The 27217-nt window shown below is 36.7% G+C and overlaps 1 protein-coding gene, 1 long non-coding RNA gene and 1 other non-coding gene across 3 annotated transcripts; 2 read left to right on the top strand and 1 right to left on the bottom strand.

The window, feature by feature from the left end:
* Positions 1 to 3443: 3443 nt before the first annotated feature.
* LOC125496019 (uncharacterized) lies at positions 3444 to 27127 on the top strand. Its single transcript, XM_048641333.2, has 2 exons — positions 3444 to 4019; positions 26389 to 27127. Exons 1-2 carry the CDS (start codon positions 3786 to 3788, stop codon positions 26455 to 26457), a joined length of 303 nt encoding a protein of 100 aa, XP_048497290.1. The 5' UTR covers positions 3444 to 3785; the 3' UTR covers positions 26458 to 27127.
* LOC130590910 (uncharacterized) lies at positions 13708 to 14664 on the bottom strand. Its single transcript, XR_008968787.1, has 2 exons — positions 14598 to 14664; positions 13708 to 13851 (listed from the first exon to the last, which is right to left on the bottom strand). It is a non-coding gene; the product is annotated as an uncharacterized LOC130590910 (long non-coding RNA).
* On the top strand, positions 15258 to 15331 carry TRNAF-GAA (transfer RNA phenylalanine (anticodon GAA)). The gene has a single exon. It is a non-coding gene; the product is annotated as a tRNA-Phe (tRNA).
* Positions 27128 to 27217: the final 90 nt, after the last annotated feature.

Below are 27217 nucleotides of genomic sequence, written 5' to 3'. Positions count from 1 at the left end.
CTTCGTTTTCAAGGGACTGTTTGCAGGTGTCATTGACGCAATGGTAAAGAAATATGAGCAACTCCCTGACAGGCTCACAGTGCTAAAGACATGTGGCCCATCACGACGAAATCCCCATCTTTGTCTTCGTCTTGAAGGGACTTTTTGGAGGTGTCATTATCGCAGTACTAAATACATATGAGTAACACCCGTGACAGACTCACAATGCTAAAGACATGTGGCCCATCACTACGAAATCCCCGTCTTCGTCTTCAAGGGACTGTCTGGAGGTGTCATTATCGAAGTGCTAAAGACATGTGAGTAACACCCATGTCAGGCTCACAGGCTAAAGACATGTGGCCCATCACGACGAAATCCCCGTCTTCGTCTTAAAGGGACTGTTTGGAGGTGTCATTCTCGGAGTGCTAAAGACATGTGAGTAACACCCCTGACAGGCTCACATTGCTAAAGACATGTGGCCTATCGCGACAAAATCCCCATCTTCGTCTTCAATGGACTGTCTGTAGGTGTCATTGTCGCAGTGCTAAATACATGTGAGTAACACAGGCTCACAGTGCTAAAGACATGTGGTCTATCGCGACCAAATCCCCATCTTTGTCTTCGTCTTGAAGGGACTGTCTGGAGGTGTGATTGACGCAATGTTAAAGACATATGAGTAACACCCCTGATAGGCTCACAGTGCTAAAGACATGTGGCCTATCACGACGAAATCTCCGTCTTCATCTTCAAGGGACTGTCTGGAGGTGTCATTGTCCCAGTGCTAAAGATATGTGAGTAACACCCCTAACAGGATCACAGTGCTAAAGACATGTGGCCCATCGCGATGAAATCCTCGTCTTCGTCTTCAAGGGACTGTCTGAAGGTGTCATTGTCACAGTGCTAAAGACATATGAATGACACCCTTGACAGGCTCACAGTGCTAAAGACATGTGGCCCATCGCGACGAAATCCCTTTCTTCGTTTTTGTCTTCATGGGACTGTCTGGATGTGTCATTGTCGCAGTGCTAAAGACATATGAGTAACACCCCTGACAGGCTCACAGTGCTAAAGACATGTGGCTCGTCGCGACGAAATCCCCGTTTTCATGTGAACCTGTCATATAGTACCAAAAAAAGAATGGATACATATGTAAAAAAATAAATAAAGTGATATACAGATCGATAAGATATTTTAGACTAGAAGGTGTTAACAAAAAAATCATCACATTATTGGTCTAGATTTTCTGGTATTTCTCTAAAGACAAAAACGTAAGTTCGATATCTTGAAAATTTGATGTACAACAAGTCAAACAAAATCCAAACTGTTGAAAAAAAAAATCAAAATCACAAAAGCAATTCTTAATACGTTAATTTCACGAACACGCATGAGGATGTTCACGATTATGATGTCATAGGAACAAAAAATATCCATGAAAACAAACGAAAAAAAACTTGAAGAAAAAAACAAAAAAAGAGAAGCACTCCATTATTGGTGACGAAAAATTATGATCATAATTGATTATATAAAAAAATAGTGTGACACACATTATTGTATGATTTGCGTCAAGGTTCTATTTATCGTAATGCTCGAGGATGACAAATCCAGCATACTCATATTATTTGACCAAGTTCCTGAATCAAAGATATATTGCAATAACAATCTCATAACTCTTAAAAAAAAGAAAGAGGGGGTATGGTAAAAGCATCCTACAACGGGATATATTGTCCAGTTACCACACATCATGATTGATGAAAGAAAAACAAAAAAAAACAAAAAAAAACAAAAACAAAACAAACGTCATTAACACATGTATCAACTATCATCATTAAGGAAAAAAAATAAAGAAAGAGAAAACAAGAGGTGCATCATGGGGATTGCGTGGCATAAGATAAAACTAAAGTCTCAAAGCCAAGGTCAACCAAAAAGAAATTCTTGAATGAATTTTTGTTCATGACGATTAACGAAGTCAAAACAGTGCTACTGCAATACTGCAGTGCTGGGTGCTATTCATATATATAGGACAAATAAAAAAAAAGATTGAAAGGAAAACAAGCATATGAGCGTCGATACTTCGGTATAACAAGAAGCAAGAAACAAATATGGGTGCAAAGCATAGTCTTATACGAACATTCAAAGTCTAAGATCTATTAGACAAGAAGAAAGATCAACCATCATCATTTGTCTAAGAAGCGTAAAACATTTACTTGTTGAGGTATGATCATACTTAATAAAACAACTCCATAAGTTTGCCCTTTTAAAGACACCTAATAAGACAATTTATTTGTTTAATTATCTTAGAAAACATTTAAAAGACAATTAAAAAATTTTGCCCTCTTTGAAAAATATTTAAAAAAGCAATTTATCTAACTTTGCCCTATTTGAAAATTAGTTAAGAGGGCAAAATAATGAATTTGTCCTCCTTGGTAAAGAAGAAAAAAAAAAAGAAAAAAAGAAAAGGGCCATGTGAGAGCTTTACCAGAACTCCAAATTACTTACTTAAATACGGTAATATTTTCCCAATAGCTTGAGAGTTTGAGATTTCTACTCTACGTACTTCCAATTTCAGATTTCTCTCTCTCTTCAATCTCTCAATCCACTTTTAATTCAATTTCTCTCTCTTTTCAATCTCTCAATCAACTTTTGTTCAATCCAACTGCAGTCGATCGAGTTGGCTTCAATCCATTTCATCAGTTCGTACATCTGAGGTGAATTTTTCGTTTTCAATTATTCGTTATTTCAATATTCATATCAATTTTGTTTTTTAGAGTTCTCTACTGTATGCGATTGAACATCTTCGACTTGTTATAGATTCTTGTTTCTGCAATTTGTTTATGCGATTGAACAATCTCTCCGTCGAATTCCATCCATATTCATTCAATTTCTTTAAAATTCTTTCCATTTCTTCTAGATTCATTCAATTTCTTTCAATCTCTTAGCAAAAGTTGTTGACGTAAATTCATGATTCTAGCGATTGCTTACACTATTCGTGATTTTCGCAAAGCATAGTTGATAATAGAATTCGTTGTTTTCGCAATTTCTAACACAATTCGTATTTTATCTAATACGATTTTGTTTAATCGGACAATGTAAACTATGATTTTGCGTTTGTAGAATAGTATTGCTAAGTTTCTGCAATTAATTGATGTTTCATGTTATAATTTGCAGGATTTTCATGATTTATGACGATTTAGTGCTGCATTGTTTTGGAGGTTAGTTCTTAATCTATAGCAACTTATTTGTTTGGTTATAATGGATAAGGATTTAACGTTAGTTGATGCAATTCTTCCTCTCTTTTTTACTAGCTTTTGGTGACTTGTTGATCGATTAAATGGATCAATTTCAGCTTTAATTGAGATAAAATAGGTATAATTTTGGTGCATTTTGCCTTGTGGATTCTTAATTGAATATTTTTTTGTCGAACAATTTGTGTTTTCTTTTAGTTAAAATTTGACTTGTATTGCAAAGTTAATGCAGAAGTTCCGTGATTCATATGCCTTTTTAATATCTTTTTTTTTTCTTACTCAGTATAACTTGCTCGCTCAATTTAAAGGTTTCTTACGCTCAATTTCTCGATTCTTCTCAATATTATGCAGGTATTATGTGCCGACACTTGCGTTTTTTTGTCTCAAAGGTTAGGGTTCGTCATACGATTATTTTTTGGCAATTGATGTAAGTGTCAGAATTCTGCTGTTCTATAGAAATAACTATATATCTGTTGTTTATTTGTACCTTTCCTATTGTAATGCAGTAGTTTGGAAGTAAAATTGTGCTCGTCCTTTATATTTGAAATGTTCTTGTGCTAAGTAATGAACTCAAAAAGAAATGCTTGTACTTTCTTTTTAACTTTCTACCATGACTTTAGGGGGGCACAAAGCCTTAATAGACAACCTCTTTCTGGCCCAGATATTAGTGGATTTGCTGATAATGCAACACCAATGTTATTTGGAAGGTGGATGGGTGTTGGTGCAATGTTTCCATTTTGCCGTGGGCATTCTGAGATGAGTACAAATGACCATGAATATTGGGCTTTCGGTGAAGAGGTATGTTTTAAGTTTAAAACACTAGACTTTCATTTTGATGATGTTAATTATATTCTCTTTTCCAATGTGTTGGTGTAATCTACTATTGACTTCATGGCTATAATCCTATAACGCCGCCAAGTTTGTGATAAGAACCTCAGTTGTCTATGGCTTAAGTGTGTGAAACACTCTAATAAGTTTCATTAGATGAATCCCATCAGCTAAGCCACCAATTTGTAGTTTTTTCTTACTCTATTCACTTTTTTTAATTCACTTTATTGTAAAAGAAAAATAGCAAAGGAGGCTATGAATAAATCAAAGGGGGCAAAAGGAATTGTCATTATTGACAATAATCGAAGAGGGCAAAACTAATTGTCTTTCTAAGAGAATAATTCCTTGATTATCTTCATTAACCAAATCAGTTTATATACCATACAAACTAAGCACTATTCTAGGCTACAAATCAGGAAACTAATATACACTTGACTAATTCAAATATATGCTAATATATACAAATATATTACATATTCTAACACACCCCCGCAGTCGAAGGGGGAGGTTCACGGATACTGAGACTGTTCCTGAAATCCTCAAATAAAACCAAAGGAAGACCCTTAGTAAATATGCCGGCAATCTGATAGCGAGAAGGAACATGCATAACTCGCACTTGACCGCGAGCAACCTTTTCACGAACAAAGTGAATATCCATCTCAATATGTTTAGTGCGCTGATGTTGAACAGGATTCCCAGAGAGATAGATCGCACTAACATTATCACAGTAAACCATAGTAGCCTTGAGAATAGGACAATGAAGTTCCAATAACAGGTTACGGAGCCAACAAGACTCCGAAACAACATTGGCAACACCCCGATATTCGGACTCTGCACTAGACCGGGAGAGAGTAGGTTGGCGTTTAGGCGACCAAGACAGGAGATTGTCACCAAGAAACACACATTACCCAGATGTGGAGCGCCGGGTATCCGGACATCCACCCCAATCAGCATCAGTATATGAAATAAAAGTGGAGATGGATGAGGGGTAAAGATGCAAACCATGATCCAAAGTGCCCTGGAGGTATCGAACAATACGTTTAAGAGCCAGCATATGAGCCTCATAAGGATCATGCATATAGAGACACACCTGTTGCACTGCATAAGAAATATCAGGGCGAGTAAAAGTGAGACACTGAAGAGCCCCAGCTAGGCTCCTATAATGAGATGGATTTGCATACGGTTCACTAGAAGTAGCACCCAACTTGGGTTTAGTGTCAACAGGAGTGGGAGAGGGCTTGCAAGTAGACATCCCAGCACGATCAATAATCTTAGTAGCATACTAGCGCTGAGACAGGAACATACCACCTGCATGACGAGTAACAGCAATGCCCAAAAAATAACTCAAAGCACCCAAGTCCTTCATAGCAAACTCAGAACTAAGGCGAGAGATGATGGACCTGAGCAATGTCTCAGATGATGCTGTCAAAATAATGTCATCGACATACCACAATAAATAAGCCATAGAATCGCTGTGGCGATAAATAAAGAGAGAATGATCAGAAGTGCTGTGAGAAAAACCAATAGTAGAGACATAGTCAGCAAACCGCTGATACCAAGCCCGAGGGGCTTGTTTCAGGCCATATAATGACTTCTTCAACATACAAACATGATCTGGATGAGTAGGGTCTCTGTAGCCCATAGGCTGATGCATGTAAACTGTCTCACTAAGAGTGCCATGCAAAAAAGCATTCTTCACATCCAACTGATGAATAGGCCAACCCTTAGATAGACCAGGCTGAGAACGGTGCGAATGGTGGTCGGTTTGACCACTGGACTGAAAGTTTCCCCACAATCGACACCAACCTGCCGTGTTTTACCATCACCTACAAGACGAGCTTTATGTCGCTCAAAAGAACCGTCAGAGTTATGTTTATGAGCAAAAATCCACATAGAACGAATCACATTAACTCCCGAGGGACGGGGCACTAACTCCCACGTCTCATTTTTAATGAGAGCATCATGCTCAGCATCCATAGCCAGTTTCCAATTATGGTCACGCAAAGCCTCAACCGGGGTATGGCGTAAGGGAGATTTTATAGTGGAGGTGTGGAGGGAAAAAAATGTTTTTGGGTTTAACAACCCTTCTTTGGCTTCTAGTAACCGGGCCTGGGCGTGTGGAGGTAATGGCTGGCATGGCAGGAGATGAAGTTGGAGAGGGAGAATGTGGCAGGGGGCCTGGGGAGGACATGGGCTGCTGATGGGCAGGCCCAAGAACAGGTGAAGTATGCGGGTGGGGTTCACACGGAGGAGAACTAGTCTGCAGGTGAGTAGGGGGGCCTGCTGTGAGGCGCGATCGTGGAGGTCCAGTGGACGAAGAAGGCCCAGTAGACGAGGATGGGCTAGGAGAAGGGCTGGACGGAGGAGGGGCCGTGTGGGCCAGATGATGAGCTACATAAGGGGAAAGGCCCTCATCTAAAAAGGAATAGGAAGAAGGGGATGGATTGTGAGTTTTTGCAATTGGAAATTGAGTTTCATCAAAAAATCACATGGCGGCTCACAATTATTTTTCGAGACGATATATCATAGCACTTGTAACCTCGGTGATTAGTAGGATATCCCAAAAAGACACATGGAGTAGAACGAGGTTGAAGTTTATGAATAGTAGTGGAGGGATAGAGAGGGTAGCATAAACACCCAAAAAACCCGGAGATGAGAGTAAAGGGGATCCCGTTGATATAGAATTTTGAGTGGAGAGTGATAATCCAAGAGTTTGCTTGGAAGTATATTGAGGAGATATGTGGCCATAGATAAAGCATGGTGCCAAAAGGAAGAAGGTAATGAGGCATGAGCTAAAGGGTTCGAATAATATTGTTAATGGTTCTTATCTTTCGGTTAGCTTTACCATTTTGTGATGATGTATAAGGACAAGATAAACGAAGGTCAATACCATTAAGCTTACAAAAATCCCGAAAAGGCCCATTATCAAATTCTTTCCCATTATCACATTGTATGTTTTTGATGTCTCGTCCGAATTGGGTTCGAATCCAAGCATGGAATGAAACAAAAATTGCATAGGCATCAGATTTTTTTGATAGGGGGAAGGTCCACAAATAATTAGAATAATCATCCAAGCATAACATATAATAACGGTGACCCGCAAATGTCAAAATAGGAGAAGTCCATAAATCACTATGAATAATATCAAATGGCAACATGGTAGTAGAAGAAGATACTAGAAATGGCAATTTGATATGTTTTCCAAGAGGACAAGAGTTACAGAAATGAGAACTACTAGAACCACTACAATCAATAAGTTTATTTTGTTGGAGAGTTCGAAGAATAGAGGGCCCCGGATGTCCAAGCCTCTCATGCCACACAGAGATAGCTAAAGCTGCAAAAGATGATGGTTGAGCAGAAGTGATGGTGTTGGTGATGGGATAAAGCTCACCCTTACTATGGCATTTCATGAGACATATCCCCGTCTGAAGGTCATTCACAGAAAATCCAAAAGGATCAAATTCAACAGTAACAGAGTTATCAGTGTTAAATTTTCGAACGGAACCTAAGTTTTTAATCAAGTTAGGTGCATGAAGGACATTTTTTAGAGTGAGGGGAGGGTGTGGGGAAGGCAAGGTTGTATGACCATAACCAGAAATAGGAATAGTACTATCATTACCAACTTGAATGCCATGATTGGTGCTTAAATTAAAATAAGACGAGAGATTACCTTGCCCGGAAGTCATATGAGATGTCGCTCCAATGTCCATATACCAGTTGAAATCCGGAGAAGAGAGCCCAAGTGTGTACATTGCAGCTTCAATGTTGGTAGGCGTAGGAGCTGGCCCAGTAGTAGCAGAATAGGCCTGTGGGCGTTGGCCTAACACACCAGGCCCTGGTTGAGGAGGCCTCGAAGAGAAACTGGGCCTGGCCCAATATGGCTGGCCTACTGCGGGATACGGACATGGGAGAGGAGTCCAAGGCCACTGCCAAGGCCACAAACTCCCACCACTCGCCCACTGTTGCTGGAACCACGGCGGCTGCTGCTGTCCCCTGCCACGTCTGCCACCACCCCCACCGCGGCCACCCGGTTTGCCGCCACCCCGACCGCCGCTAGGACGTTTGCAGGAATTTCGAGCGGGAGCCTTTTTCCCACCTTGATGATGATGGAGAGGGGCAGAGTCATGAGAAGTGTCCTCGGCATCGAAGGACGAGGCTGCCACCATGGCAGAGGTGGCACCGGCGGTGGCTTGTTTGGAAGCCCCGCTTCCTCTAGCGTGAGCATGGATCTGGCCTGATAGAATGGAGGAAGAGGAGTAGTTTGCCGGATAAATGTGACAACCGTCTTGTAAGCCGACGTGAGACCCGAAACAAGCTGTAAAACAAACCGATCATTCGAAATAGGAGTGCCCACTTGTTTGAGTTGATCAAACAACTCTTTAAGGCGTTGGCAGTAAGCCGAAGCCGTCGGAAAATCTGCCATGTCAAGATGTGAAAATTCTTGTTCAAGTACATCAACCCGGGAGTTCTTGTTGTCTTGAAAAATGTCACGCAATCTATTCCACGCAGCCATGGCAGTCATATCCGGTTCGATAATTGTTTGCAAGAGGTCAGTGGAGATCGTTGAATATAACCATTGTAGCACAGTAGCATCGAGCGTTATCCATAATTCCTTCTCGGCATCAGTGGTGGGCGTGGAAGCCGACGCATCATCAGGAGAAATAATGTGGTGCAAGACCCGATGAGATCTCGCATGAACCTTAAAAAGTTCAGCCCATGTCCCGTATTGTATATGCTCCAGGTCAAGAGTAATAGGGATATTGTTCTTGATATTGGAGACGGTGAGGGCAGGGTGAAATGTGGAGCCTTTGGTGGTAACCATGGTGGCTGCCGGATAACAGGACGGGATAGGGGATAGAGAAAGAGAAAAGGCGGAAGAGAGGAATTAGAATCTAGGGTTGGTTGATACCATGAAAGAGAATAATCCCTTGATTATCTTCATTAACCAAATCAGTTTATATACCATACAAACTAAGCACTATTCTAGGTTACAAATCAGGAAACTAATATACACTTGATGTAACGCCCCGACCTCTAAGCATCTTTATTAGGTTAATTAATCTTGATTATTAGCAGCGGAAGTCCTAGCCTTTGGTCGGTGCGTTACTGCTGTACTTTCCATTAGGAAAATACAAGGCAACATACTTACATAAACATATAATAACATGGAAACTTAAACGTACTATGTTATATTAAAGTAGAACAACGTTAATGTTAATTAACTAACTAACTACTTAGGTTACAAAAACTATAAGTGTTTGAGTCATTCTAATATCAATTCCTCACTGCTAAGCCATTCCGTCATCCCCATCGGTACCTAAAACAGAAAACAAAACGTCATGAGCCGAGGCCCAGTAACATACCACTCTAACAGCGTAAATTCATTTCAAATCATTTTATTTGCAAACAGAGAGGGGAGAATATGGTTAAACCATTTCGTAATTCATATCAGGAATTTAAAAGAAAGATACGTATTGTAATTCATCATTATATAATATTAATTATCAGAAATCTTCTTTTGGTTATTCGGCGAGTACAACAGAAGGCTAAGCCACCGAGGACATATGTCCCCCATCAGAAGGTGGCATAAAGCCATACATCATAACATAAGGCAAAGCCACCGAGGACCTTTGTCCCCCATCAGAAGGTGGCATATAATGCCAAACATAATAACATAAGGCAAAGCCACCGAGGACCTTTGTCCCCCATCAGAAGGTGGCATATAATGCCAAACATAATGCGGGTACCACCGAGGACGTTTCCCCCATCAGAAGGTGGCGTTGCCGCCTATAACATAAAACACGTGCACGCCCAGAGAACATATACTGCCATAAACCATCTTTCACTTTCATTTATCATGTTTCGTCATTTTTATATTTACGTCATAAAACATCTTTTAAGCATCATGAAAAAAGTTTATATCATAACATCATCGTAAACATCAGTTAGCAAAACATTTCATATCCCGCAATCCATAAACACATACATCAAAACATTATGTAAAAGCGTCATAAAACATAGTTGGAAGGGGAGTGCGGGTGTTAGCAGTAGACGTTACCTCGAGTCGTGATTATTATACTTGATAGCCGGGGGAGGCTTGTAATATCTCTTTTCCTTTCTAATCTATTCAAAGATTAATAAAAGACGACTTATTAATATTTTAATCTAGATTTAAACTTTACGATCCATTTCCATCATGTGCCCATTATAGGAAGTACTTTAATATAACTTAATAGTGAGTTCATGAAGTTAATTATGTAACCCATCATTTATTACCTAAACTATAATTCTTGACTTTACTAACTTGGTCACTAACTTATGTAAAAGTAAAACTATTTATTTAGTAACAGCCACTACTTATAAGATTCATGGAAATTCATGTTTAATGACTTGAAGGTATAATTATAGAACTTTCATACTTTAGTTAGACTTTTAATAATAAGGTGATATCTAACTCATTGTTAAGCTCTAGCTTGTACTAGTGATATTTCATACTAATTAGTGTCCTTGTATAAGTGACTTGCTTAATTTACAAAAGAAAAGTGATAGTCATTTACTCAAGCTACAAGTGGGATTATAATTAATTAATTATAGATTAAGCATACTAACATTATACTTAAAGATCCAAGTGTACTTGATTAGTATTACTTTATAATACATAAACTTAAGTTATATCTATGTGAACATGAAACTATAACTTAATTAACCAAAGATACCCATTATATATTAAAGATGTAATATTAATGATTATGCCGTGATTTATATTATACTATAATTAGGTTGTATATTTATTTCATAAAGTGGAATTTATAATATTAAGTTAATTAACTCAGTCCAATCAAGTTGATTTATTAACTATACTAAGTTTCTATATTTTAACTTGAAAGGTTAGAAGTACACTTATGCATAAACAAAACAAGATAGTAATTCAAGGTAGTTTAGTTAATTAGTCCAACTTACTATATGGGTTATGTTAATTAATCACTAAGCCCAACTAACATAACTCAAGTTTTTCAAATTTATAAAAGGAGGGAAAGGTATGTAATATACCTTCACTAAGTGAACTAACAAGGAGAAGACGGGGCAGTGTAGTGGGGGTCGGAGCTCCGGCGAGAAGGTGGCGGTGCAGCAGCGAGACGGACGGCAGGAAGGCGGCGCGGACGTGGCTGGCGGCAGGTGCGGTGCGGCAGCAGGGAGGCTGCAGCCCAGTTCGAACAGGGAGGGGAGAGGCAGCGAAAAGGTGAGGGAGAGGAAGAGGGGGTGTCGCGCAGGCCGTGGAGGAGGAAGGGGGATGGTGGCGCGCGTCTGGTCGGCGCCGGCGAGGGGCAGGCGGGTGGTGGTTGCCGGAAAACAGGAAGGTTTGGGTGGAAGTGTTGAAAGTTTTCTGATTTTTGGGTGGGGATGACTAGTGAAATCAGCACACCATTTATAGAAAGTTTAGGAACAAGGCTCAATTAAAATAATGGTGGATTAATGATGAAGTAAACTTGGGGAGCAAGGAGTTCTAGAAGCCTTGGGGAGCAAGGTCATGGAGCTTGAGGAAGAAGATGGGTTGTGTGGATGGTGAATGTCCTTTTTTTTTGGAAATTTTCTAATTCTTTTACTAGTACTAAAATATTAACTTTTCCTACTTTTTTTTTTAATCTATAACTAAATTAACTTAGATTAAACAAATAAAAGGAGTAAATAATTCATACTATATCTTAAAAATAAGTTTTAAACAAATTACTTAGCTTTTTATTAAATTTAAACAAGCTTAAATTTTCGGGATATTACATCCTCACCCCTTATAAAAAGTTTCGTCCTCGAAACTTGGAACTTTAAAATTGCGCTTCATAAAACTTGTTTGATACGCATGCTTTGAGTTAAAAAAAGATCGTTTCTTACAGGTATACCTAAGCAGTAGTTAAATGGTATTCTAGCTAGCTGTCAATGCATGCCAACGATATTATTTAAGCATCGATATTAGAATTTGAGTGAGTACCATTGGCAACATCGTCACCTTCAGTCTGTCGCATCGTGTATACTCTTCCAATTTGTGAAGCTCCTCGTGTGGGATTCTTGTTATTGTTACTTGTATTACCATTATATTTAAAATTTCGATCATTCCCTTGAATTCTTTCGTGGCCGAAATTCTCCCGGATTTGGCCTCGAGTGTCTGGTATGGGACAATCCCTGACTAGGTGATCTCGCTTACCACATCGAAAACATTGACCCGTTCCATGGCGACAATCCTTTTCTAGGTGTCCTTGCTTACCACACTTGTTACATTGTAGGAATTGTCTTTGATAACGATTAGCCTCTGAGTACCCCATGTTTAGCCTCTTGTTGAAGCCATTGCTCAATTGACTATTCTGGGGTTTATCTTTTCTTTTCCATTCTCGTACACCTCTTCATGGAGTTTCATTTTCCGCTCGACATTGATGGCTCTATCATATAGTTCTTGGTAGGAGTTACTCATGTGCGCTGCCAATTTTACTTGGATGTCAAGGTTCAGGCCTCCTTCAAAGCGGTTCATTCTCTGTCGGTTAGTGGTTACTAAGTCGGGAGCGAATCGTGCGAGCTCATTAAACTTCACTGCATACTCTAATACAGACATGTTCCTCTGCTTCAGATGAATAAATTCAAACTCCATTTGCAGCTGTAGAGACGGGGGATAGAATTGTCTTCTCATAGCTTCTTTTAACTTTTCCCAACCAAAAATCGGTTGATCTTGCATCTCCTTTGCAGTTTTCCACCACAGATCAGCTTGTCCTTTCAGATAAAAGACTGCAAAGTTGACCTTCCACTTGTCTGGGCATTGAGTAGCATCAAACAGCTTCTCCATGCTGTTGAGCCATTCTTCGAACTCCGTGGGGTCTGGCTTGCCGTCATAGGTTGGCGGATTATGAGTGCAGAACTTCTTGAACATGTTAGAGCATTCCTCTTGCTCAGTTTTCGGTCGTTCCCCGTTCCCTTGCAGAATCTCCATCATCATGAGTCCCATCAAGTTCAATTGATTCCCATCTGTTTCTCCGGAGGAGTCCTTGAAAATAGGGTCGTTTCGAAGTGTGTCGAGTCTTGCTCTCATTTCCTCCAAATCAGCGTTGTTTGCGTTTCCCTCTTTCGTACGTTCGCTTTCGCTTGATGCCATCCTCTAAAATACAAGATGCTTGACGGAGTTACGTTTTTGTAACTATATTTAGTCGTTAATAAATAGTGTAAAATGATCCCGTCCCGATCCTAACACTCACGCTCATATTTTATTACATTAGTTTTTCATTACTTATTCATCTTCCCTTTTTATTACTACTCATATACATTCATATTTACATTAACTTGATAACCGATTTACTACTAATTTTCATCATCAAATTTTACCGAACTTGTTTTAATATTTTCAAACTTAACATATTTTCTTACTTAACCTACTCTCTTTTTGCTCGTTTTAGTCCTAAAACCCGTTGGATCTTGTTCCTGGGTTTATTTTACGGTCCTCAGAACCTTTTGCTCTGATACCACTCTGTAACTCCCCGACCTCTAAGCATCTTTATTAGGTTAATTAATCTTGATTATTAGCAGCGGAAGTCCTAGCTTTTGGTCGGTGCGTTACTGCCGTACTTTCCATTAGGAAAATACAAGGCAACATACTTACATAAACATATAATAACATGGAAACTTAAACGTACTATGTTATATTAAAGTAGAAAAACGTTAATGTTAATTAACTAACTAACTACTTAGGTTACAAAAACTATAAGTGTTTGAGTCATTCTAATATCAATTCCTCACTGCTAAGCCATTCCGTCATCCCCATCGGTACCTAAAACAGAAAACAAAATGTCATGAGCCGAGGCCCAGTAACATACTACTCTAACAGCGTAAATTCATTTCAAATCATTTTATTGCAAACAGAGAGGGGAGAATATGGTTAAACCATTTCGTAATTCATATCAGGAATTTAAAAGAAAGATACGTATTGTAATTCATCATTATATAATATTAATTATCAGAAATCTTCTTTTGGTTATTCGGCGAGTACAACAGAAGGCTAAGCCATCGAGGACATATGTCCCCGATCAGAAGGTGGCATAAAGCCATACATCATAACATAAGGCAAAGCCACCGAGGACCTTTGTCCCCCATCAGAAGGTGTCATATAATGCCAAACATAATAACATAAGGCAAAGCCACCGAGGACATTTGTCCCCCATCAGAAGGTGGCATATAATGCCAAACATAATGCGGGTACCACCGAGGACGTTGTCCCCCATCAGAAGGTGGCGTTGCCGCCGTATAACATAATGACACGTGCACGACCCAAAGAACATAATACTGCCATAAAGCATCTTTCACTTTCATTTATCATGTTTCGTCATTTTTATATTTACGTCATAAAACATCTTTTAGGCATCATGAAAAATAGTTTATATCATAACATCATCGTAAACATCAGTTAGCAAAACATTTCATATCCCGCAATCCATAAACACATACATCAAAACATTATGTAAAAGCGTCATAAAACATAGTTGGAAGGGGAGTGCGGGTGTTAGCAGTAGACGTTACCTCGAGTCGCGATTATTATACTTGATAGCCGGGGGAGGCTTGTAATATCCCTTTTCCTTTCTAATCTATTCAAAGATTAATAAAAGACGACTTATTAATATTTTAATCTAGATTTAAACTTTACGATCCATTTCCATCATGTGCCCATTATAGGAAGTACTTTAATACTACCTCCGTATTTTTTTAGTTGCAACATTTGGTTTGTGGCACTATTCATCAACCAACTTTGATGAACTATCTCGCATTATTATATAAGAAAAAACATAGTCAAGTGGGGTCTTGTTAGATTCGTCTCAATGCGACAACTCCAAATATCAAATTTTTATAATTTTTACTTACACCCAATTAGAGATATTAATGTTCAAAGAATCGTCTCGGCAAATGTGAAAAAGCAAATGTTGCAACTAAAAAAAAACAGAGGTAGTATAACTTAATAGTGAGTTCATGAAGTTAATTATGTAACCCCATCATTTATTACCTAAACTATAATCTTGACTTTACTAACTTGGTCACTAACTTATGTAAAAGTAAAACTATTTATTTAGTAACAGCCACTAAGCGAAAAGGGCCCTTAACTGAAACTTCCATTTTCTCTTTATTCTGACTTAAGAAGAAAGTGTAGGGCGCTATTCGATGAAGAAAACAGACTTTAGGAAAGTGGTTCAGGTAGCTCAGCTGGTTAGAGCAAAGGACTGAAAATCCTTGTGTCAGTGGTTCGAATCCACTTCTAAGCGGGCGAAGGGTCCAAAAAGGATGAGCGAGTTCGGTTCGAGTCTTGATCGATCGGGTAGATCTATATGCTTCGGAGGGTGAAACGAGGTGTAGCGCAGTCTGGTCAGCGCATCTGTTTTGGGTACAGAGGGCCATAGGTTCGAATCCTGTCACCTTGATGTGATGGGTTGTCTTATAAGATTCATGGAAATTCATGTTTAATGACTTGAAGGTATAATTATAGAACTTTCATACTTTAGTTAGACTTTTAATAATAAGGTGATATCTAACTCATTGTTAAGCTCTAGCTTTGTATAGTGATATTTCATACTAATTAGTGTCCTTGTATAAGTGACTTGCTTAATTTACAAAGTAAAAAGTGATAGTCATTTACTCAAGCTACAAGTGGATTATAATTAATTAATTATAGATTAAGCATACAACATTATACTTAAAGATCCAAGTGTACTTGATTAGTATTACTTTATAATACATAAACTTAAGTTATATCTATGTGAACATGAAACTATAACTTAATTAACCAAAGATACCATTATATATTAAAGATGTAATATTAGTGATTATGCCGTGATTTATATTATACTATAATTAGGTTGTATAATTATTTCATAAGTGGAATTTATAATATTAAGTTAATTAACTAAGTCCAATCAACTTGATTTATTAACTATACTAAGTTTCTATATTTTAACTTGAAAGGTTAGAAGTACACTTATGCATAAACAAAACAAGATAGTAATTCAAGGTAGTTTAATTAATTAGTCCAACTTACTATATGGGTTATGTTAATTAATCACTAAGCCCAACTAACATAACTCAAGTTTTTCAAATTTATGAAAGGAGGGAAAGGTATGTAATATACCTTCACTAAGTGAAACTAACAAGGAGAGAGGCAGTGCAGTGGGGTCGGAGCTCCGGCGAGAAGGTGGCGGTGCAGCAGCGAGACGGATGGCAGGAAGGCGGCGCGGACGTGGCTGGCGGCAGGTGCGGCGCGGCAGCAGGGAGGCTGCAGCCCAGTTCGAACAGGGAGGGGAGAGGCAGCGAAAAGGTGAGGGAGAGGAAGAGGGGGTGTCGCGCAGGCCGTGGAGGAGGAAGGAGGATGGTGGCGCGCGTCTGGTCGGCGCCGGCGAGGGGGTAGGCGGGTGGTGGTTGCCGGAAAACAGGAAGGTTTGGGTGGAAGTGTTGAAAGTTTTCTGATTTTTGGGTGGGGATGAATAGTGAAATCAGCACACCATTATAGAAAGTTTAGGAACAAGGCTCAATTAAAATAATGGTGGATTAATGGTGAAGTATACTGTGGAGCAAGGAGTTCTAGAGCCTTGGGAGCAAGTCATGGAGCTTTAGAAGAAGATGGGTTGTGTGGATGGTGAATTTCCTTTTTTTTGGGAAATTTTCTAATTCTTTTACTAGTACTAAAATAGTAATTTCCTACTTTTTTTTTTAATCTATAACTAAATTAACTTAGATTAAACAAATAAAAGGAGTAAATAATTCATACTATATCTTAAAAATAAGTTTTAAACAAATTACTTAGCTTTTTATTAAATTTAAACAAGCTTAAATTTTCGGGATATTACACTTGACTAATTCAAATATATGCTAATATATACAAATATATTAAATATTCTAACATTGATCAAATAGGTCAAAATCAATCGTCCTCCTTGATGATCAAATAGGGGCAATGTTAATTGTCCTCCTTGATGATCAAATAGGGAAAACTTATTGTCCTCCTTGATGATCAAATATGGCAAAACTTATTGTCTTTCTTGATGATCAAAGACGGCAAAACATATTCTCCTTCATGATGATCAAGGAGGGTAAAATTTTTTATCCTTCTTGATGATCAAGGAGGGCAAAAATTATTGTCTTTTTTGATAGATGAATTTGGAGGACAATTTTCTTTGTCTTATTTGGATCAACACAAATAGGGCAAAACTTTCAGATTTGCCCTTGAAACTTAATACAACGAGGTTACGAGGGCAACGGAAGGGCAATATAAAAATTTCCCTCATAGCCTAAGGAGGCAAAAATTGGATCAAAGAGGGCAATTTTAATTGCCCTCTTTGAGATTATTTTTTGTAGTGAGGCCATGATGCCCACGTTAGATTGACGAAGAATTTTAGCACTGTAGATTAAATTGATCATAAGGTGATTATTGTTTGTCATTCAACCGAAAATCAAAGAAGTAAAAAAAAAAATGAAAAGCACTTACCTAGTTCTTTCACATAATACAAATTCGCTATGCTACAAGCCTCCACTTGCAGAATTTTGTTTCCTGGTGAATGTAAGTTATTGGCCCTGTTTGGTGAATAGCGTTTTGCACCCAAAAGAGAGTTTTTAACCCCATTTAGAGTTTTGCCTGGGTCAAAACTCTAAAGAGCATGTTTGGTAAAACAGAGGTTTCCATAGAGTTTTGATATAAAAATTCTAAAAATGAAAACGCTCCCTCAGGCAACGTTTTTTTAAGAGTTTCAGCCAAATTTTTTTATAGACTATTTCACTCATTTTAAATTAGAGTTTGTCTTGTAAGAGACCGTCTATTTTTAAATTAAAATTAGGCAATGGTAAGTCCAATATTTAAAACATAATTAGCCTAATAGTGATTAGGTTAATTTCTTTCTGCAACTAGTTTAATCCATTGAGTGACTACGTCTACTTTTATATTAAAATTAGACTGTCTCTTTTAATAAATTTTGTTTAAATTATCATTAATGAATTATTAACCCACCACAACACCAAAAAGAACAATGACCCCCACCTGTGTTTCGACCACCGAGCGCCGCCACCACCCACTTGCCGATAGCACATCACCACCCCACCAACCTCACTAATACCCCACCACCGAGAACAATCCACAATCAACCACAAACCACAACCACCCAAAACTGAAAACCCACAAACAACAACCACCCAAATCGAAAACCCACAATCAAGATTCGAAAACCAACAACCCACAACCACCCAAAAACGAAAACTTACAACTCAAACCACCCAAAATCAAAAACCCACAACCCGAATTACCAAAATGATGGAGGAGAGACAGTAGGATAAAGATGTTGTGTGGCCTTGATGGTGATTGCGTGTCCTTGATCGAGATTGTGTAGACTTGATCTTGGTTATATGGCCTTGATCATTTGTGTGCCTTGATAGTAAGAAAGAGAATAGTGATGGAGGAGTGAGGAGAGAGGAGAGAGTGTGGTTGTGTGGGTAGGATAATAGAATGAGGGGGTGTGGTAGGTGGGAAGTGATGGAGGAGTGAGGAGAGAGTGTGGTTGTGTGGGTTAGATTAATAGTATTAGTTTTAATTAAAGCATAGTTTATATATTTAGTAAGGGTATTTTTGTCATTTCACATCGTAAAATATTTATCTTTTTTTATCAAACAGCTAAGTGTTACCAAACACATTTATATAAACAACAGTCAAATCCGTAGTCAAATCCCCTAAATAAAAAGTTAAAACTCTAACAACAAACTCTAAACTCTAAAAGCTAAACTCTAAACTCTGTTTGCCAAACAGGGCCATTGTGTTGAATAACAAAAGAGAAGTCAGTTCAGTACTCTGTAAAAAAAATAGTGCGACAATAAAAAGAAGAGTCAAATTGCTTACTTTGATTGTCAACGATGATGTCGAGCCAGACTCGCTTGGTATGGAGTATATACGAGAGATTGTCAACCATTGACTCGCTTAAATAGGTGTTCATTGATAGTACTCTCCCAAAACATAAAATCCTTGGGGAACAAGTATATCAAATCCTAAAAGGATTAGATTTCACAAGTAGTAGATGTATAAAACTTTTACTCAATTTCTTGTTTGGGTAGGATATTACTCGGATCTGCATGAAAAAAAAAGGGACTTTCAAGTCAAAACTCAAATTTGTCGAGACCTCATCATACCAAAACACAAGTCGTGTACATCACATGGTCTCGAGGGGGTAATTTGTAGACACTAAAAATTTATTAGTGTTTTACAATTAAAATAAATTAATTATTATTGAGCTAAAATGAATATGATTAGCCCATTTTAATTAATTTAGCCTACTTAAATAACATATCCAAATTAAACAAATACAATTTGGGTTCTATAATATTTGGGCCAGTCCATATCATTAGTCCAAATAGAATGGTCAAATGGCAAAGGTAAAAAAGACTTTCAAGTCATAAACGGATCCAAACCCATAACTTACCAAGTCCATGAAGGGTTCTCGATCCCTATAAACAGACCTCACCTCCTTCAGTTGAAGGAGGGAAAAATCATAATTCTCAAAAGCTAATTCTCTTAGAATTCTCTTTGCAATTAATCATTAAGCACATCAAACCTGTGTCGACTGTTTAGATACACTCAAATATATTCGACTGAGATTGAAGCTTTGTCAAGCCTCATTCGAATATACCCAATCAAAACTCAAACTCAGGTCGACGTTGACAAAACGTCATCCCACACTCAAACTCAGGTTGACGTTGACAACAGGTCAGTCTACATTCAACTCCACGTCGACACCAACACGTGTAACTCTCAAGCTACGAAACAGAATCAGAGGACTCAGTTTATTTTTATTATAAACTGTTTGCAGAGATTGTACTTAATACATTTATTGAAATATAATTTCTTTGTTACTTTGTCTCCTGTGTTATTTATTTTGACTCGAAATTTGTGTATATAGTTATAAAATAAATATTACCCCTAACGTACTACCCTTCAAAATTTATTATGAAATAATTATTATTAGAATTTATTCTTTAAAATAATATTTATTATTAGGGGTCGCTTGGTTGAAGTTGGGAAGTATAGCTTCTCTTGAATTTGCATTGCCCATGAAATTTCATTTCCTAGGAAGTACATTTTTTTTGTTTGGCTGAACATGAGAGACTCTATTTCCCTTGGGAATTTTCACTTACCTAGGGGGGCCTAGATAAGTTATTTCCTCCATTTGTTAGGAAATAGAGTTTCCTAGGAAGTTCTACTTTCCATGTTTTTGCCAACTAAACAACAACACATATACCTACTTCCTAGGAATTCTAATTTTCCATGTATTTGAAGGTTAACCAAACAAGCTCTTAATTATCTCTTACGATAAACAATTTAACAAAAAAAATACTATTTATATACTTGCCTATCTAAACTCTCACTACTAATATATCTAATAGTCTTGTTAATATAATAGTAATATGAATAATAAAATAATAGATAATAATTCAAATATAATACTATACATTGTGCTATTTTAATTCAAAAATTTTAATAATAACATAATGAGCTAATAGTAATATGAATAATAAAATACTTGACAATAATACAAATATTTAATAAAATAATAGACAATAATATAAGTATAATATGATATAATCATTGTTGTACTTTAATTAAAATTCTAATAATAACAGAATCAACTAATAGTGATATCAATAATAAAATAATGGACAATAATACAAATATTTATTGACCATTGACTAGCTATTCGGACCTTATTGAAACTTATTGGACCTGATTGGAATTTATTGCACCTGATTGGAATTTATTAGACCTTATTAGACTTGATTTGAGCTTATTGCTCTTATTGGAGCTGATTGAAACTTATCTGAACTTATCTGAACTGAAATTTAATTTATTAAGGTGAAGAGAACGCACCATTAGACATCTCGACAATTAGTAAATATAAATAGGAATTAAATTATGAAGATAATAAAGTTAATTATTTTAGTAATTGTATTTTCTTGCTAGAGAATAAATATGATTAGTAGGACAATATTGATTTGACCTACAACTAAAATACATTAATACTATAAGGTCACACATTATAGCACAAGTTGAAAAAAGCAATTCGAATCCATTTAGGATTAGGGATGGCCGGTCATAAGGGAAATATGAGGAGAATTAGTTCTCCTAACTTTCCTAGGATTCTTCTATTATGTATAGGATATATTATTAGGGTTTAGGCATCATTTAAGCAGTTTTTTTCACAAAAGAGTGCTTGAGAAATCCTAAATACATTCCCTAAGATCGGTGCTTATACCACCAAAAGCAAGGGATCTTTTCTCTTTTGTTCTAGCAGACATTGGTGTTCAACTGGTGCTCGTGGACTGATTAGAGGAGCAACATTTGGGCTCTCAAATTTTCGAAGTTTGTATACAATAGGAAATCACGCTACAAATGTTTTAAATCTAATCCTATGAATGATTCACGTGTTTGATTATGTTTGCGATCCTATGATAAAAGTTAGGAAATTGTTTCCTAAAATACCGCTATATATATGCATCTATATGTTTCTACGTAGTGTTCACATTCTTTCTCGTAGCCATTCAGGTGAGCATTAAGGTCACAACACATTTACTTCAATCTAATAGTTTCCTTTCAATATTAAAACTTACATAACTATTGGATCACGCAACAACAGATTGGACAATAATCGAAAACCTATACTACTCAATGAAAATTACTACAAAATGCCAAAATGGCCCCTAAATAAAAGTCTTAAACAAGATGTGTGCAAATCCAAAACTTTAGAGGTAAAGATAAAATCATGCAATGATACTAAAAAGCGAATTAGAAGATATAATTCATTTCACTTCTAGAAGAACTGGAAGTCTGTAAAAGATATTTTTTTTCACTGGCTTCTGGTGCTCTCATCTTTAGGCCTACATAAGTATTACCATCCAGATTAATTTTAATTCCGTCACTGAATCTGGTTGCCTTGAGGTTTCTATGAAAACCAAAGTCAACTTTTTTGTTGGGATTTAGGTTATTCCTTGGATCAGGACCAAACAAGTCCAAAATGGGACTCTATTTGGAGGGGACCCTAATTTTAAAAAAATAGAAATTACAAGCTAATGCAACATACTGATAGAGTGATAGACTCTTAGTACAATGTACTGATATACATCTTAGTGCAAAGTATGAAAGTACTCCACCGCTACTTTCTTTCTCTCACCTTATGTTTTTCTCTTAGAGCTGTGAACTTTTTTACACTTCTGACCTATTTAAGTAATATATTGCACTGCTACTTTCTTTCTCTCACCTCATGTTTTTCTATTAGAGCTGTGAACTTTTTTACGCTTCTAACCTATTTCTCTGTCCCTCCTTTTCTCTTACTACTTACCAACCCCGACCCAAATCATATTGAGGCCCTATGTTGATGGCTAAAAATAGGCCCCTATAAAATCTGTCTTATTGGTTTCTAAATTGTTTCAAAATAATTCAAAGGCACGATTCTTTCAAAAAAATTAGAATGCATATAACAATATATTCTCCAACAAACTCCCCCAAAATAACAGAAATCATATTCAATCACACAGAATCCATATATAAATCACTAAAAAAAATGTAAAAAAATTCTCTAACTCAACAAAAGTAAGAAGAATTCACATTCTTCAAATAATACACAAAAAACTCAGATAGAAATCACTAAGAATCTTCAACGAGATTATCCAATTTTTAAAAAATCCAGATTAACATAAAGAAATTGGTTATGTAAAACAAAAATATTTCAAGGAAATTCGTGATGGGTCATATGATAAGAACTGTCACAACAATACTAAAAAGAGAACTAGAAGATATAGTTCATTTCACCTCCAGAAGAACTACCATAACTTCTCTGTAAAAGATGATTGTTTGACATTGGCTTATGGTGCTCTCAAATCTAGGCCTACGTAAGGATTACCATCAGCACCAATTTCAATCCCGTCATGGAATCTAGTTGCCTTGAGGTTTCTATAAAAACAAAAGTTAGTTTTTTTTTTGGGATTTTGGTTATTCCTTGGGCCTAGCCGATCTCTGGATGCATTTTGGGTGTTTCAAATCCCAAACCACTCTGCTGCACGGGCCATAAAGCCTTGTCTTGATACAATTTGCGCCGACTTTAATTTATTGACACGGGCTTCCGGTGCTCTCATATGTAATCCTACGTAAGGATTACCATCCGGACCAATTTCAATTCCGTTACGGAATCTGGTTGCCTTGAAGTTTCTATGGAAACCAAAGTTGATTTTTTTTTTGGGATTTTGGTTATTCCTTGGACCTAACCGATCTCTAAATGCATTTTGGGTGTTTCGAATCCCAAACCATTCTGCTGTGCGTTCCATAAAGCCTTGTCTTGATGGAATTTGCGCTGACTTTAATTTTTTGACACGGGCTTCTGGTGCTCTCATATGTTGTCCCACGTAAGGATTACCATCGGGACCAATTTCAATTCCGTCATGGAATCTCGTTGACTTGAAGTTTCTATGGAAACCAAAGTTAATTTTTTTTTTGGGATTTCGGTTATTCCTTGGGCCTAATCGATCTCTGGATGCATTTTGGGTGTTTCGAATCCCAAACCACTCTGCTGCGCGGGCCATAAAGCCTTGTCTTGATACAATTTGTGCCGACTTTAATTTTTTGACACGGGCTTCTGGTGGTCTCATATGTTGTCCTACGTAAGGATTACCATCCGGACCAATTTCAATTCCGTTACGGAATCGGGTTGCCTTGAAGTTTCTATGGAAACCAAAGTTGATTTTTTTTTTGGGATTTTGGTTATTCCTTGGACCTAACCGATCTCTAAATGCATTTCGGGTGTTTCGAATCCCAAACCATTCTGTTGCACGGGCCATAAAGCCTTGCCTTGATACAATTTGCACTGACTTTAAGCCGGGTTGGGCAAACTGATCTATGAATTCTCTCTTATTTAATGCATCTAGGTAGAGGCCTTCTGCTTTTTAGTAGCCATTCGAGGCACAAGGTGAATGTGTTTTTGGTGAATGTGTTTTTGGTGAATGCATGCCAGTAGTTATTATTATATATAGACTGACTCAAACTTGATGAGTCTTGCTTTGAGGTGTGAATGTGTGATGGACTAAATGGTCGTAGAGTGACTTAAACAATATGATATTTACTTTTTTGGTGCTACAAAATGTAAACTATTATAGCTAGCTACAGTGAATGGCGGCTTTAGTCTTCTCTAGTCTTTCTAGTTGAAGTATTTTATGTTTATTAGGCTGTAGAGCTAATCATGTCATCATGTTTCGTTTCGGAAACATTTTTCACTATCAATTGTATTTTACTCATAGCATCTTCAATAGTGGTACTGGTAGCTAGGGAAATTGACAAGTAGCTAAGCAAGTTGCATTAATGGCAAATCTACATTTTTTGCATATAGCTTGTACAGTACCGTGTAACAGTCAGGGGCGAGGGTTTTAGTGGGTCTAAAAGGAAGAGCTTGTCTTGGCAACCAATCGTTTGAGTCTCTTAGGGGACTCAAATGGGGGTAATTTGGTCATTTTATGTGTTGGAAGATTTCACGCGCGTGTGGCTGACATTTGCTTGGTATCAATGCTAGGTTATAATGGTACCATTCTCCAAAAATATTGATACCTTGGTACCAGTCCTGATAACAATTTGATACCAATGTCAGGTTATAATGGTACCATTGTGTTTTATTTTGGGTGTTTGAGTCTTTTTTGGACTCAAACCGTTGGTTACCAAGCCTTTCTCCTAAAAGGACCATGACTCCTGCTAACCCGACCGTACTTATAATATATAAGCGATCCAAATATATGAAAATTAGAAATTTTAGTAAAATGACCCCTCACAATGTAATAATAAAAATAGTAAGGTATACCTTGCCCTCCACCTAAACCTAATCCGGCTTCCTCCCTGATGACAGTATCACAGTAAGAATTCCGATCCATATGTTTATCACTTAAAGATGGACACTTAGGCTCTATTTGGTAGGGCGTAAAACGTTTTCCCAGAAAACTATTTTACTCTATTTTTAGTTTTACATTGTTTGGTTGGCAAAAGAGTGTAAAAGCATTTTCCCTTGGGGTAAAATTACTCTCCCAAGGATGGAAAACCATTTTCCTTTCAAAATGAAGGGAAAACTATTTTCCTTCTCTCTCTTGTACACTCCTCTCACTACCTCCTTACTTTCCCTTTCATTTTCCTTTCATTTCATCATTTTTTTTACATCGAACCAAACAACGGAAAACTAATTTTGGAATTGTATTTTCCATTGTAAATTGTTTTCCATGAAAATCATTTTACACTGAAAATATATTACGCCCTACCAAACGGAGCCTTAATAGTGAACTTTGGGTTTCTCCTCTTTCAATTTCTTAAACTTGATGTTTATGCAAGTCTTTTCATATTATTAGGCCATTTCTTTCAATACTTTTTTTATTATTTTCTCTATGTGTTATAAGAATTCTTTTCTTTTATATCCTTCTTAAATTTAATGTTTTGCATGTATTTTTATTTTTTTATAATATTTAGTTTCTTTCACCTTTTTACTTTATTCTCTTCATATATACTCCCCATGTATTTTGTTATCTTTGCTATTTTTAACCTTCTTCATCTACCAATCTACTTTTTTGACCTTAAATATATTTCTTCATATATTAGTAAAAATTATAATGATTCAATATCAATAAAATACTCATCGAGACGAATCAAATAACACTTTACATGACTATTTTTTTAACTTAAATATTAAGAAAAAATTAGAAGATTTTCTAAAATTATAAACAATGTCAAGATTTCAAGTGAAAAACATAAAAGAATACGAAGGAAGTAAGAATTATATTATTTTAGCTTTTTAGATTTAATAATTTTATTTCCGCTTTTCATTCTTTATAATTTAATTCGCTTATTTCATTTTTTGCATTTTATTGATAAGAATTCTAGTTTACTTTTATGTTTATATCTCTCACTTTCTAATTACGACATTTCATATTATAGAATTTATAATTTATCTTCTGATAAACATGTATTTGATCTTTCATTTTTAAGCACACCTTTTGAGAGAAAGGTAAGAATATTTTTGGAAGTTTGCTTGTGTAAAAATTGAGGATAATTTAATCAAAACAAATTAATATAAAATGAACTAGGTCTAATATTTTGGGACACTCAAAATGAAATGTAAGCATTATATTATGGGACGGAGGTAGTACATAATAACATCTATTTATATAATCTGTATAAATATGTAAAATAAAATACATTGGATATATCATGAGACATAAAACATGCATTTATATATTAAGAGTGGGGGTGAGTGCTGAATTTTTTTGCTATTGAGTGCAGATAAGATTCTTTGATAATAAGGTCAGCTCTATGCCTGCTCCTGTCTTTAATGCTGAGAGGCTTGTCTAGAAGGTTATCGAAGTGGAGCGTCCATCTATCAGCAATAGACAAACATTTGGGTACATCCAAATCTTTCAATCTAATTGTTTCTCATTAGTGCAATGGAATTTAAAACTTGTAAGTTAGGTTATGTAGAACCAATTAAGAGGATATGAAAAATGGTTGTTGGGGATTTTTAATTTGTTTTATTGCACATTTATGCTCAGTTTTCGTTTATATTTTTGGAAATTTTAGACATTTGCTTAGAATTGTAGTTTTCGGGTTTTTGTTGCTCCAGCATTCTTATTTGAAACACATTGGTATGTTATTTTTCGATCATATGAAGTAGATGTCCTTATATATTAAATTCGGGCAAAAGATAGGAAATCATGAATAAAGGGGGTTGATCGCCATCGACTTGATCCGTTGATATGACAAAATGGCAAGAATTGGAGTTTTGTTCTTCGAACCTAAGCTAATAAAGCTAATAATTGTTATCTTGTTCGAGTTTTTAGTGATTGATTTGTATATATTTTTTCCAAATATAGCTATAATTATTTGTATATGTTTTCATGATTGTATGTGGTCACACAAATGAGATGATTATTCTCTTGTTGGTACTCAAGGACAGGACATTTGAGAGCTCCTCGAGTAATGAGGTAATTGGCCCCTCCTTCCTATTTCCACGTCTAACTTTTGTGTTGGAGGTGCATTCAAATATCTGTGTTATTAATGCTTTCGTTTATGTTAAACACTAGTGCTTATTGCTATGTTTTTATCTTGTTGGATT

Source organism: Beta vulgaris, chromosome 3 (assembly GCF_026745355.1).
Source record: "Beta vulgaris subsp. vulgaris cultivar EL10 chromosome 3, EL10.2, whole genome shotgun sequence".
In the NCBI taxonomy this organism is placed as follows: domain Eukaryota; kingdom Viridiplantae; phylum Streptophyta; class Magnoliopsida; order Caryophyllales; family Amaranthaceae; genus Beta; species Beta vulgaris.
Note: the sequence above shows the minus strand (reverse complement) of the source record. Positions and strands in the feature narration are given on the sequence as shown.